The following is a 16,078-nucleotide window of genomic DNA, read 5'->3' on the forward strand; positions in this document are numbered from 1 at the left end:
TAATGGCGTTTGCGTGTTCGAACAAATTTTTTGCCTGTTCGCAAGTTCTGGTGCGAACCAAACAGGGGGGTGTTAGGTTCATTCCTAGTAAATACATTATACAGCCCACTTCCTGTTTTTGTCTGGTAAAAAGCCTAGGCTTAAGGCTTAAAATAGAAATCTCCCTCCACTAACCAGACTTAGTGGAGGGAGATTTCTGCAGCATATTTGGCAAGTATAGAATCACAGTAGATATAAAATAATATGCAAAGTGGTTGGAGGGAAGCTTCAGAATGGCAGAGATGTTTTTATTACAAATTATGTGAGCAGCAGACTGCAGTTCCTCTTTAAGGTGCAGCCAACTGACTGATCACCCTTGCGGGATGCCTGCATGTGGTATCCCTGACAGGGATGAGCTGAACAACCCCCCCCCCCCCCCCCGGTTCAGTTCGCACCAGAACATAGCGAATGTAGTGATATATCCTTCAAAGAACAGGTCATGGCCCCAATGTAGTGATATGATAATATGTGTAGTATAGTGGGTAGTAAGTACTCTTCTGCAGCAACCCAATTCTTCCAGAGAGATGCACTTTATTGACTTCCAACACAGAACAAAGTCCTAAGTCCACAGATGACAAAAATATCCAGCAGAGTATATCATTCAGAGTCCCCTTGTTCCTAGGTCTGTGCCTTCATACACAGACAAGCCTAACTTGACTATAGACTGAACACCATGTTATATTCACCAGATATTGAATGGCTGAGCAATTTGATTGGCCGTCTCCATTCAGGTCTTTTATATACTTTAGTCTTTCAGACAGACAACAACCCCCAGCCGTGAACAGCTGTAGTCATAAACCCGCCCCAATTTGCACTCCCGCATATCAACATCAACAAGTCCCCTTAGATATGTGTAATTAGATTAGATTAACAGATACCACCTGAACACCCTTTGAAATGTTCAAATAGACTTGCATAAGATTAAAGCGCTACGTAAACTGTTGGCGCTATATAAATACTGTATAATAATAATAATAATAAGATTAACACATCAAAGGGTCAGCTGTCCCCTTGCTATGTTAGTTGGCTCGGACAAATCAACCATTGTCAATTGAATTCTGGCCTGGTCAATATTGACTGTATGTGTACATACATATAATAATATAATGTCCCACATAAATCGGTGAACATATTACAACATATACAACAGTGAACGGGCAAAAAATTCAGAAGAACACACAAACACTGTTAAAGTCTATGAGACACGAACATGAAAAATCAAAAGTGCTCATTTTAAAGGCTTATATGCAAGTTATTGTCATAAAAAGTGTTTGGGGACCTGGATCCTGCCCCAGGGGACATGTATTAATGCAAATTTTTTTTTTTTTTAAACGCCCGTTTTTTCGGGAGCAGTGATTTTTTTTAATGCTTAAAGTGAAGGAATAAAAATCAAATATTCCTTTAAATATCGTGCCTTGGGGGTGTTTATAGTATGCCTGCAAAATGGCACATTTTTCCCGTGTTTAGAACAGTACCACAGCAAAATGACATTTCTAAAGGAAAAATTGTCATTTAAAACTGATCACGGCTGTAATGAATTGTCGGGTCTCGGCAATATAGATACCCCCCCAGTACAATACCAGGCCCTTTGGGTCTGGTACGAATATTAAGGGGATACCCGAACCAAAATTAAAAAAAAAAAATTGCGTGGGGTTCCCCCTAAAATCCATACCAGGCCCTTCAGATCTGGTATGCATTTTAAGGGGAACCCTGTGCCAAAATTTAAAAAAATGGTGTAGGGGTCCCCCCAAAATCCATACCAGACCCTTATCCGAGCACACAACCTGGCAGGCCTCAGGAAAAGAGGGGGACGAGAGAGTGCCCCCCCTCCTGAACTGTACCAGGCCACATGCCCTCAACATGGGGAGCGTGCTTTGGGGGTCTTACCCCAAAGCACCTTGTTGCCATGTTGATGGGGACAAGGGCCTCATCCCCCCAACCCTTACCATTTTTGACACTTTTTTGTGTGAAATGGTAGGGGTACAATGTACCCCATTACCAATTCACATGGGGGGGAGGCCGGGATCTGGGGGTCCCCTTGTTAAAGGGGGCTTCCAGATTCTGATAAGCCCCCCACATACTCCCACAACCACCGGGCAAGGGTTGTGGGGATGAGGCCCTTGTCCCCATCAACATGGGGACAAGGTGCTTTGGGGTCAGACCCCAAAGCACCCTCCCCATTTTGAGGGCATGTGGCCTGGTTTGGTTCAGGAGGGGGGCTCTCTCTCATCCCCCCCTCTTTTCCTGCGGCCTGCCAGGTTGCGTGCTCAGATAAGGGTCTGGTATGGATTTTGGGGGGACCCCTACGCCATTTTTTTTTAAATTTGGCGCAGGGTCCCCCTTAATTTACATATCAGACCTGAAGGGCCTGGTAAGGATTTTAGGGGAACCCCCACGCAATTTTTTTTTAAAATTTTGGTTCGGGGTTCCCCTTAATATTCATACCAGACCCAAAGGGCCTGGTAATGGATTGGGGGGGGGGGAAACCCATGCTCTTTTTTTTCAATGAGTTTTATCTATATTGCCAAGACCCGACAATTCATTACAGCCGCGATCAGTTTTAAATGACAATTTTTCCTTTAGAAATGTCATTTTGCTGTGGTAGTGTTCTAAACACTGGAAAAATGCACCACTTTGCAGGCATACTATAGACACTCCCCAGGCACAATATTTAAAGGAATATTTCATTTTTATTTTTTCACTTTAAGCATTAAAAAAAAAATCACTGCTCCCGAAAAAACGGATGTTTTTAAAAATAGGATTTTTTATAACAGCTTACCTGTAAAATCCTTTTCTTTTGATGGACATCACAGGACACAGAGCCACAGTAATAACTGATGGGTTATGTAGGTACCACTAGGTATTGGACACTGGTCACACCCTAATCAGGAAGTTCAACCCCCTATATAATCCCTCCTCTTCCAGGGATACCTCAGTTTTGTAGCAAAGCAATATAAGTGTATTAGAAGAGTGGCGGGACCTCTGTGTCCCGTGATGTCCATCGAAAGAAAAGGATTTTACAGGTAAACTGTTATAAAAAATCCTATTTCCTTTCTCGGACATCATGGAACACAGAGCCACAGTAATAACTGATGGGATGTCCCAAAGCAATGCCAACTGGGGGGGGAATCACAACCAAGTAGGGTACAATCAGACCTGAGGACTTTGTAACGCTGTCTGCAGCACACTACGCCCAAAGGCGATATCCTCATGCCTTTTCACACCCACCTGATAAAATCTGGTGAATGTATGGACTGAAGACCAGGTTTCGGCCTTGCAGATCTGAGCCATAGAGGCCTGGTGATGCACTGCCCAAGAAGCACTAATAGCCCTTGTGGAATGTGCTTTGATCTGAAACTGAGAAATCTTCCGTTTCAAACCGTAAGCCTGAATAATCAATTGTCTAATCCATTTAGAAATGGTAGCTTTTGACGCTGCCTGTCCTCTACTGGGACCCTCTGGCAGCACAAACAAAACATCCGTTTTGCGAATTTGAGCAGTTGCTTCCAGATAGACCTTGACTGCTCTTACTACATCCAAAGAATGTAGTGATTTTTCTTCTGGAGAGCAGGGATCTGGTAAAAAGGAAGGCAGAACAATGTCTTGTTTAGATGAAAATCTGAAACCACCTTCGGTAAAAAACTAGGATGAGGGCGCAGTATCACTCTATCCTTGTGTACAATCAAATAAGGCTCTTTACAGGAAAGAGCTGCTAATTCTGATACTCTTCTAGCAGAAGAGATGGCTACCAGAAAAATTCGTTTCCTTGTTAGCAAGATCAAAGGGATCTGACGTATTGGTTCAAAAGGCTGTTTCTGTAACACGGACAGAACCAAGTTCAAGTCCCAGGGGTTTAGAGGCGCCTTAACCGGAGGATTAAGACGCATCCCCCCCTGCATAAAGTTTCGAACCAACGAATGCGAAGCAAGTGGCCTTTGAAATAATACTGATAAGGCCGAGACCTGGCCCTTGATGGTACTCAAGGCCAGCTTCATTTCTAATCCCAATTGTAGAAAATCAAGAATTCTACCAATCACATACTTTCTGGGATGCCAACCCCTGGATTCACACCAGGATATATAAGCTTTCCAGACTCTATGATAAATCCTTCTGGAAGCTGGCTTCCTTGCATTGATCAAGGTAGATATCACAGGACCTGAAAGCCCACGACTCTTCAGAACGTGGGTCTCAATAGCCAAACCATCAAATTTAGTGTTTGTAAGGCAGGATGGAACACTGGACCTTGAGATAACAGGTCTGGGTGTACCGGTAGGGTCCACTGGGAACCCACCGTCATCCTTACTATTTCTGCATACCAAGTCCTTCTGGGCCAAGCGGGGGCCACCAGAAGTACCGACTTCCTTTCCTGCCTGATCCTGTGAAGGAGTCGTGGCAGTAGCAGAATAGGCGGGAATGCATAAATCAGTGAGAACCGATGCCACTGAATCACCAACGCATCCGTCCCGCATGCGAGAGAATCCCTTGTCCTTGCCACAAATCTGTCTATCTTTTTGTTGAATCGGGAAGCAAAGAGATCTACATCTGGAACCCCCCATCTTTGGCATATGGCCAAAAAAACGTCAGGATGCAGAGACCATTCCTCTGGGAGTAACTGCTGGCGACTTAGATAGTCCGCCTGCCAGTTCTCTATCCCAGGAATGAAAACTGCCGATATGCATGGCACATGCATCTCTGCCCAGATTAAGATCTGGTTCACCTCCTTTTGAGCAGACCGGCTCTGGGTGCCTCCCTGATGATTGATATAAGCCACTGCTGTGGCATTGTCGGACTGAATCCTGACTGGGCAACCCTGTAGCCTGATAGTCCAGGCTTTTAGGGCTAGATATATTGCCCGGATCTCCAGAATGTTGATGGGTAAAGTCCTCTCGGTCTTGGACCATAACCCCTGGATCGCAGACTGTTCCAGAACTGCTCCCCAACCTGACAGACTGGCATCTGTTGTTACCACCGTCCAGGTAACCAGTAGAAAAGATTTCCCCTTCTGCAGGTTTGACTCTTGTTTCTTGCCCCAGACGGAGGAGGCCGTCGTGACTGCCTGGAGGCTGATGCCCCTGGCGATGGGGAAAGAGTCCGTTTGAAAGAGGGACGCTTACTCTTCTTCTTAACAGGTAAGAGAGTGCATTTCCCACAAGAGATTCTCTTGATATAATTATCCAAATCTTCTCCAAACAACCTTGCACCACGAAAAGGAAACCCAGCCAAGAGCTTCTTACATGGTGCTTCGGCTGATCAATTTTTCAACCATAAGATCCTACGCATATGCACCAACCCAAGTGAAAGACGAGAGGTTTGCATGATAGAATCTCTGATGGCGTCAAAAACATAACATAAGGCCGCTGGAAGGTTAGCAAACCCCTGGGCCTGCTGTTCAGGTAGAACCTTGTTGACCTGCTTAACATGGTCTCTTAAGTATTGACAGACTCCAATCGCTGCTACTGCAGGTTGAGCCACTGATCCTGCTAAGGAAAAAACATCCTTCAATAAGGATTCCATCTTTTTATCCACAGGATCCCTGAGCATCTGAGCATTGTCTACAGGACAAGTCAGACTACTATTTATAGAGGAAATGGCCGCATCAATGGCCGGCATTCCCCACATCTTAATAAATTTTTCTTCCATAGGATAAAGTGTTGAAAACTTTTTCGGCGGAAGAAAATGCTTATCTGGGTGATCCCACTCAGAATAAAGGAGCTTTTCAAGCAAATTATGAACAGGAAAAGCATGTGCTGTTTGAGAAGGTTTCAGCGACCCCAAAGAAGAAGAAGGTTCCCTAACTGGTTCAGATACGGGCAACTTAATTGTGGAGCGGACCAATCCAGTAAGGATCTGTACTAAGACTTTCTCCTCTTGGGAAGTCGAAGAGGGTCTCTCTCCACCTGATTCCTCCGAAGAGGAGTCATCCGTCCCATCCCGATCCTCTGAAAGGGATTCTTCTCCTTTATCCCAGAGCTCCTCTTCCCGAGGGTCTTGGGGAGCAGAGGAAGGCCTAGTGCGTTTTCTTCCACTGAGTGAAGATGTGATCACGGCCATTAATCTTTCCTCTAAACCATTAATGGTTGAGGAATAAACCTCTTATGTAACGTATACAGGGGCTGAAGCGCCAGAAGCGGGTACAGCCCCTGACCCCAACGGTTCTCCCTGGCTAGCCGTCCCTGGCCCCTCAGGGGGGGAGGATGCTGCAGACAGGGGGTCCTCAGAACCTGACCGAGATCCCCTAGTGTCTCTGGTTCTGGGGGTATCTGAACCTCTTCTACCCATAGTGCAAAGCAACAAGGTGGAGGCATCCAAAATAAACAGTGACTGCTGAGCGATGTAGTCTGGCAAAAGCCTTGCTACCAAATGCCCAGTCTGGTGTTACCTTAGAAAATGCAGCCTAGGGGAATGCCTGTGTCCCACCTAACATGTTACTGTCAGCTCTGTGTCCCTCCAAAGGCTCATAGCACCTGTAAAGTGTGCTTTAAATAGCTCTGTTTCAGGCAATGTGGGCGTCTGAGCATGCTGACGCCCCACCCCCCCTCTACCGCTCCCCCCCTTCGTTTTCGCTTCCCACGCTAGCCGCTTCCGGAACAAGCATGGAGGAAGGCTGGGGATGGAGGAAGGAGAGAGGCTGGCAGAGATGGAGCCTGCATGATGCAATGGCGGCCTGGCGGTGGCAGCGGCGGTGACAGTGCGGTGTAACCACCTTACAGCCTTCCCGCAGCCTCCCCTTAGCCTGGGGGGAATATCCCAGAGGAGAAAACCCCCCATCCCATCCTACCTGGAGCCGGTCGGAGGAGCTCTGTGCAGCGTCGAACGCTGGGACAGAAATCAGCATGAAAGGTATGTGCTCTTGGCAGCCGCCGGTGGTCACAATAGGCATAGCATGCATTTACCTTAAAGGAGAAAACCTACTAGAATTAAAATTCTGTGGAATCTCCTCTTACCTTATCCAGATGCAGGATTCTGTATATACAGACCCAATCTTCACCTCTCACGGTGGGCTCCGTTTGAAAAACCTTCAGAGACTGGGGGCCCCCTACGGATAGGGGGATCCACAGTTCTGGCCCTGTAAAGCACCCAGCCAGAAATAAGGTGTTAACGACCCTTTTCTGATATGCGGGGTCCAGCTCTCTAAAAAGAGAAGCGTTACAGGTAAAACCTTGTTTCTTCGGACACGAGGCCCGGGTACCATCCAATTCGGCCATGAAAAGACACTTTGAATGGATCCGGTTCGCCTGGCTTGCCCCAGTATAGGATATCAGGATATTCCCTTTGCAGCTTCAGCACAGGACATCTTTACACGTCCAACACATAAGACACTGGCGTAAAAACTGAGGTATCCCTGGAAGGGGAGGGATTATATAGGGGGTTGAACTTCCTGATTAGGGTGTGACCAGTGTCCAATACCTAGTGGTACCTACATAACCCATCAGTTATTACTGTGGCTCTGTGTCCCGTGATGTCCGAGAAAGAAATAAAATTTTGCATTAATACATGTCCCCTGGAGCAGGACCCAGGTCCCCAAACACTTTTTATGACAATAACTTGCATATAAGCCTTTAAAATGAGCACTTTTGATTTTTCATGTTAGTGTCCCATAGACTTTAATGGTGTTTCGTGGCTTTCGAATTTGCCGCGAACACCGCCTATTGTTCCCTGTTGGGCAAACAGGAGAACACCCGATGTTTGAGCCGAACTTACATTTCGACTCGAACATCGGCCTCATCCCTAATCCCTGACACAAAGCTACAGATACTGACTCCAGACCAGACACAGAAGGAAAAAGTGGTGCTATTATTAAGATAAACTTACTGTTCACAGGAAGCACTCTTGTCTCGGTCTCCAGACCAGCTGACAATTTCTGGTTCATATGCGTCATAATCATCCAGCTCTTCTTTAGCTATGCTTTTCACAACCAGCTTTGCATAGTCAACTTCTTCAGTAACACAAGAAGAGTCATCATTTTCTTTATCATGTAAGTCCAGTTGAAACTGTGCTTCAAAGTGAGGTAAAACTTCTGAGGAACTGTCAGTCTGCTTCTCTGAACTCTCTATGCTACTCATCAGAGTCTTTGAAACATTCACAAGATCTGGATCTTCCATATCCCCATCATCATCAAATGAGATGATAGTCAACACTTTTTTCTTTTTCTTGCGCTCCTTTTTCGCTTTGCCATCTACAGGAAGTAAAACTGATGTTAAAAAAGTTATCAAGTAAAATACATTTTTATGGTTTTAGCTCAGTTCGCCTTGACACAACAGTGAAGATAAAGTACTAACCAGAATAACAGTTTTTTCTAGCTACATTTACATAGTTCACAATTATTTTATATTTGTGGACATTGAACAAAAACAAATACTAACAAAAAAAATTAAGTGGAACACTTTTAAAATGCTTATTTTAGTTAATTGTCTTAACTTTAGACTGTTTAAATGCTTTTGAGAAAGATCTATCTTACACTCAATAATAGCTTTTAACCTTACTTTGCAAATTTAGTATAGCAGTTCTCATAAACAAAATATTAAAATGTATGAAAAGATGTAAAGCCCAAATTGTTTTTTTGTTTCGTTGTTGTTGATATAGTATGGAAGTGTAAAACCCCCTTTAGGTTTTTATTGCTGTCTTTATCTCTGCTGGGAAGATTCAACCTCTTTAACCACTTCAGCTACGGAAAGGTTTTACCCCTTTATGACAAGGGCATATTTTGCTATTCAGCTCTGTGCTATTTTAATTGGCAATTGCACGGTTATGCAACACTGTACGCAAATTAAATTACTTTTTTTTTTTTTTTTTTTTTTTACACAAATATAGTATTCTTAATTGATCACCACTGGGTTTTTTTTATTTTTTGCAATATACACGAAAAAAGGCTGAAAATTAAAAAAATATTTTCTACTTTCTGTTATAAAACATAGCCAATAAAATAGAATTTTGCCATAAATTTAGGCCAAAATGTATTCTGCTACATGTCTTTGGTAAAAAAAATCCCAATAAATGTATATTAATTGGTTTGTGTGAAAGTTATAGCATCTACAAACTATGGTATATATTTTTGAAACTTGATCAATTCTGATGTACTAATGGCCTAATTTCTTGAGGCCCTAAAAGGAAGGACAGTACAAATTGCCCTCAAATGAAACAATGTGAGGCATTTAGTAAGAGGCAAAGCACGTTTTTTGAAGTTGTAATTTTTTGTCACATTTTTTTGAAAATGGAGAAATTGAATTCTATTTGTTTTTGTTTTTTCACATTTTTTTTTTTACATGCTGTCACCAGTGCAGTACAGCATAATCATATGACTGATGTGGCGGTGATCATGGGCACTGACTGGTGACAGAATGTAAAAATATAAATAATTTTTAATTCAATAGTTTTAAACATTTAATTTTTGATCATTTTTTTGCATACTTTCATCAGAGTAGTTCAGTGTCACCATAGTAAGGTCAAGGATTTGTATTTATTTTATTTTTTTTTTTTACACTTTGTTTGCTATTACAATGAAGATCATTGTAATAGCACATTTTTCAACTGTCATATATGGGTTAACCATTCATGACAGCTGTTATCACTGGAGACTGGAGATCATGTTGAAGCAATAAGTTCTGTTTTGTTAGGATAGTATCAGGTGTAGCCTCCTCCGGGGTATCAGTGATAAGGCATCGGCTTTGCCATTTTTAGATCCCGGCCGGTAGGTGATATGGAACTGGAATCGAGAAAAGAACAAGGCCCAACGAACCTGGCAAAGCCTCAACCGTTTGGTGGACCGGAGGTATTCTACATTTTTATGATCCGTATAGATCATAATAGAATGACTGGCTCCCTCTAGGAGGTACCTCCATTCTTCCAAGGCTGTTTTTATAGCGAGAAGCTCGCGACGACTCACATCATAATTCTTTTCTGGTTGGCTCATCTTGCGGGAGGAGAAAGCTATGGGATGGGGTAGTACCTTGGACCCCTGGTGCTGTGACAGAATGGCTCCTGTAGTCATTTCTGAGGCATAAACTTCCAGGACATAGGGTAGCGCAGGGTCGGGGTGCTAAAGGATAGCAGTGGAAGTGAACAGGGACTTCAGGGTGTTGAAGGCGACCTGAGCCTCAGAGGACCATTGGAAGCATACATGCTGGCAGGTTGGGAAATTGGTGAAATGATGGTGAAGAAGTCCTTGAACTTCCTATAGAAGTTGGCGAAGTCAACAAACCTCTGCACACCCCTCTTATCCATTGGGGCTGGCCAGTCCCCGATGGCTTTGACCTTTTGGGAGTCCATAGCGATCCCTTTGGTAGAAATAATGAGGCCTAAAAACTGGATGGATTCTTTCTCAAAATTGCACTTTTTGGCCTTTGCGTACAGTCCGTGTCACCTCAGGGTGGCTACCGCCTTTTTTATATGAGACCTATGGAGCTTTACGCTAGCTGAAAAGATAAGGATGTCATCTAGGTAAACGATATCGTAATGGTCCAGGAACTCCCAGAAAATGTCATTCCCCAGGTGCTGGAAAGTGCCAGGTGTATTGCAGAGACAGAAGGGCATGACCAGGTATTCGAAGTGTCCAAACCGAGTTTGGAACGCTGTTTTCCACTCGTCACCCTCTCAGATGCAGATCAGGTTGTAGGCCCCGCGTGGGTCCAGTTTGGTAAAGACCCAGGCATTACAGAATCTCTGGAAAAGTCCCAGGATCAGCGGGAGTGGGTAGCTATTCTTAATTGTAATTTTATTGAGCTCTCTGTAGTCTATGCAGGGTCTGAGGGACTGGTCTTTTTTTTCCACAAGGAATATGCCATCGCCTGCAGGAGAGGAAGGAGGACGGATGAACCCCTTTTTTAGATTGTCGTCCAGATACAGCTGCAGGGCCTGTATCTGAGAAGCAATATTCGACCAAATAGTATCTCGGAGCCAGGCAAAAGCTCAATGGGGCAGTCGTATGGCCGATGTGGGGAAGAGCATCCGCACTCTTTTGGTCAAACACGTCCAGGAACTCCTGCTAGACTGCAGGCACCTCCTGGTGGGCATTGGGCTGAAGCTTTAGGCAACAGGCGGGGTCCCGATGTGTGGGGTGAAGGCAATGCGGCTGGCAATACAGAGAGGAGAAGCAGATCTCCCTGCTGGACAACTTGATGTGTGGATTGTGTGCCTGCAGCCATGGGATACACAGGATAACTGGGAACATAGGTGAACTTAAAATATCAAATCTGAGGAACTTGTGGTGGCCAGACTCAGTGGACACGAGGAGAGGAGTGGTGGCTTGGGTGACAGGTCCGGAATGGGGCTTGGAGCCATCAGCCAGGTGGACAGTCAAGTGCTGTTCCTTAAGGAGGATGTTGTATTTCATTGCCAGTGCGTGGTCCAGGAAACAACTACAGGCCCCCGAACCAACTATTGCTGGAAGTCGGATCACCTCTTCTGCCCTGCAGGTAAACAGGGAGAAGCAGGTGAGTAGGTGAGGTTGCAGACACTTAGGAGAGAACAGGGATGTGTGGAGATGGTGTACTGAGATGGATAGGGAAATTGTGGAGGAAGTGGCCCATACCCTCACAGTATAGGCAGAGATTGGCTTGTCTTCACCGGAGCCTCTCCTTGGCAGACAGAGCTGATCAGACAAGGCCAGTCTGCATAGGCTCTGACTCTGCAGGAGCTGGGGACTTGGGCACTGCTTCTGGGGGAGGAGCGACCTTTGGTAGCATCCAGGTGAGCCTGAAAGCTTGAGAAGTGATGGTGACCCCCTGACATGCCACATTTGGCATGTAATTTTTTGGGGGGGAATCGGATACCCAGTTTTTATGGGCACCCATCTCCCACTTCCTAACCGGGCTCCACAGTGCCGGAAGGAAGTTCACCTCTCCCCCCTCCCTCCACATGTCACAGGTCCCAGAAGATTGCCCGACCATTCACAGCGCGCAGCACAGCTTGCGCATGCGCAGTGCGCGCCCAGCTGTGAACCCACAGTCGGGCGCCCACAGTTAGAATGTCGGCGCCTCTGAGAGGAGCAGGGCTTCGTGAGCCTGCATCCCTGGACCATGGGACAGGTGAGTGTCTGATTATTAAAAGTCAGCAGCTACACTTTTTGTAGCTGCTGACTTTTAAATGGGTGGAACTCCACTTTAAGTGAACCGTTTAGATATATGTATATTGCAATAATGTCTCTGCTCCAGGAAAATAATTTTAATGTTGCCAGTCGTTCCTCATAACATAGGTCCTCCAGCCCCCTTATCAACCTTGTTGCCTGTGACAGACCCCCGTACTCAAGATGTCCGCCGTAAATATTTCCTCTGTCCAAGATGCCTTAGTTTTTCCATTCACTAGTCGTAGCTCAGTGTAGGGTAAAACATCAGACCACATCAGTCTTGGAGTACATCAGATATAACCTTTTATTTGAGATCTCACACAAATATATACAACTTGTTGACAATACAAATTGTAACCAGAAACCTAATTAACATAAGCTAGTTTACTAAATCATTTACCCAGACTAGGTGACTCAGAGACATGACCTTTAGGACAGACTTGTGGTCACTGAGCTTCACACAGTAGTATAAACACAGGACACCTTCTCACAATAGCAGGAGCTAATTACAATTAACAAAACAAACAGTGATCTCCCCCCCTCCTCAGCCTAGTAGGCAACAAACTATAGTAGGAGTAGACTGTCCAGCTCCTACCTAGTTCTACAGGCCAATGTGATCAGCTCTCTCAACTAACATGTTGAGTTCAGAATCAAACAAACCAAGAATAGTCTTTACATATATCCTGGGAGATATTATGGATAAATATTACTGACCCATTTTAAGCAATCCAAGGCATACCCTCCCAGTCACCATGTTCAATATGGCATACACAGGGTTCCCAGAGTCTGTGTGTCCTGCGGGACAAGGACACGAATCCAAAGTAACACCACCTCAAGGGTCCCCAGGCATACAGCTCACAAAGTGCACCTTTCCCCCAAATGCCAGGGCCCATAATCGGTAGGCAAGAGACTGGTATTCAGTCCCCTCAAAAAGCCTCTGTCCCGGGTGAGTCTGTCACATTTCTCCCCCATCAAAAGTTGACTAATAAGGTCCCAGACCTCCACCTGGTCTGGACATGCATTAGTCAGGCAGAGTGAACTCACATAGCCTAGACATGTGCATTACGTTTAGTTCCGAATCGAAATTCGGACAAAATTTTCATTATTCGGACATTCGGATGCATCCGAAATACCGAATTACAATACTAACGAACTTAAACGAATCCGAAATGTTTCGAATGGAAAACCCACGGACGAAATTCGAATCGAATTCGAATCGAACTCGAAACCAAATTCGAAATATATTCGATTCGAAAACAAATTCGAAATCTATTCGACTCGAATTCGAAAACAAATTTGAATCGAATTAGAAAAAATATAAATTGATTTCTAAAAAAGAATACAATAAAATAGAATATACAATAATAAAACAATAGAATAAACATAAAAGAATTGTAAAGAATAGAATAGAATTTAATAGAATTTATTAAAATACAACAGAATATGACCATCTTCTGAAATTCGAATTTCGAATAGTATAAATTCGAATTCGAAAATAGATTGGAAAATAACAATTTATATATATATATATATATATATATATATATATATATATATATGTATATATTCGAATTCATTCTATATGAAATTCGAATTTCGGAAAATGGTTTTATATATATATATATATATATATATATATATATATATATATATATATTCCGAAATTCGAATTTTCGAATTTCATATAGAATGAATTCGAATTCGAATAGATAAGAAAATAGACTAGAAAAACAATAGAACAGAATAGAATAAAATATAATATATATATTAGATTATTTTCTGTTCTATTGTTTTTCTATTCTAATCTTTTCTATTCGAATTTGAATTCATTCTATATATGAATTTCGAATTTCAAAAGATGGTTATATATATATATATATAGATATATATATATATATATATATATATATATATATATATATATATATCTATATATATATATATAAACCATTTTCCGAAATTCGAATTTCATATAGAGTGAATTCGAATAGAAAAGATTAGACTAGAAATAGGAAATAGACTATTTAAATTCAATTTCATTCTATATATGAAATTTGAATTTCGGAAAATGGTTTTATATATATATATATATATATATATATATATATATATATATATATATATATATATATATATATATATATATATATATAAAATATTTATATATATAACCATCTTTTGAAATTCGAAATTCATATAGAATGAATTCAAATTCGAATAGAAAAGATTAGAATAGAAAAACAATAGAACAGAAAATAATCTAATAGATATATATAATATTTTATTCTATTCTATTGTTTTTCTAGTCTATTTTCTTTTCTATTCGAATTCATTCTATATGAAATTCGAATTTCGGAAAATTTCTATTCTAATCTTTTCTATTAGAATTTGAATTCATTCTATATGAATTTCGAATTTCAATAGATGGTTATATATAAATAAATATCTAATAAATATCTAATATATATATATATATATATATATATATATATATATATAAAACCATTTTCCGAAATTCGAATTTCATATAGAATGAAATTGAATTTAAATAGAATAGAAAATAATATAAAAAAAAATAGATCAGATCAGAAAAAAAAAAAAAAAAATATATATATATATATATATATATATATATATATATATATATATATATATATATGTATATAATTTTTTTTTCCTGATCTGTTCTATTGTATGTGTGTAAAAAAAAATTATATATATATATATATATATATAATTTTTTTTTACACACATACAATAGAACAGATCAGGAAAAAAAAATTATATACATACATATATATATATATATATATATATATATATATATATATATATATATATATATATATATATATATATATATATATATATATATATATATATATATATATATATATATATATATTTTTTTTTTTTTTTTTTTCTGATCTGATCTATTTTTTTTTATATTATTTTCTATTCTATTTAAATTCAATTTCATTCTATATGAAATTCGAATTTCGGAAAATGGTATATTATATATATAATATATATATATATATATATATATATATATATATATAAACCATTTTCCGAAATTCGAATCTCATATAGAATGAATTCGAATAGAAAAGATTAGACTAGAAATAGGAAATAGACTAGAAAAACAATAGAACAGAATTGAGTAAAATATAATGTGTATATATATTATATTTTATTCTATTCTGTTCTATTTTTTTTCTATTCTAATCTTTTCTATTCGAATTTGAATTCATTCTATATGAATTTTGAATTTCAATAGATGGTTATATATAAATAAATATCTAATATATATATATATATATATATACACATATACATTTATATATAAAACCATTTTCCGAAATTCGAATTTCATATAGAATGAAATTGAATTTAAATAGTATAGAAAATAATATCATAAAAAAACAATAGATCAGAAAAAAAAAAAAAAAAAAATATATATATATATATATATATATATATATATATATATATATATATATATATATATATATATATATATATATATATATATATATATATATATATATATATATATATAACCATTTTCTGAAATTCGAATTTCATATAGAATGAAATCGAATTTGAATATAAAAGATTAGAATAGATTAGAAAATAATAGAAAAAAAATCATAGAAAAACAATAGAACATATATATATATATATACATATATATATATATATATATATATATATATATATATATATATATATAAAACCATGTCCCGACATTCGAATTTAATATAGAATGAATTTGAAAAGAAAATAGACTAGAAAAACAATAGAACAGTAAAGAATAAAATATAATATATATATTAGATTTTTTTCTGTTCTATTGTTTTTCTATTCTAATTTTTTCTATTCGAATTTGAATTCATTCTATATGAATTTCGAATTTCAATAGATGGTTATATATCAATAAATATCATATATATATATATATATATATATATATAT

The 16,078-nt window shown here is 39.7% G+C and overlaps 1 protein-coding gene across 3 annotated transcripts in view; it reads right to left on the reverse strand.

Moving 5' to 3' along the window:
- Positions 1-16,078, reverse strand: part of SNX29 (sorting nexin 29) — a 2,112,233-nt gene that overhangs the window by 1,515,785 nt on the left and 580,370 nt on the right. For all 3 annotated transcript variants that reach the window (XM_073591167.1, XM_073591166.1, XM_073591168.1), the window contains one exon: positions 7,852-8,215. In XM_073591167.1, the coding sequence (XP_073447268.1) occupies positions 7,852-8,215 (364 nt within the window). The remainder of the gene's footprint in view (positions 1-7,851; positions 8,216-16,078) is intronic.

Source organism: Aquarana catesbeiana, linkage group LG06 (genome assembly GCF_042186555.1).
Source record: "Aquarana catesbeiana isolate 2022-GZ linkage group LG06, ASM4218655v1, whole genome shotgun sequence".
Lineage (NCBI taxonomy): Eukaryota > Metazoa > Chordata > Amphibia > Anura > Ranidae > Aquarana > Aquarana catesbeiana.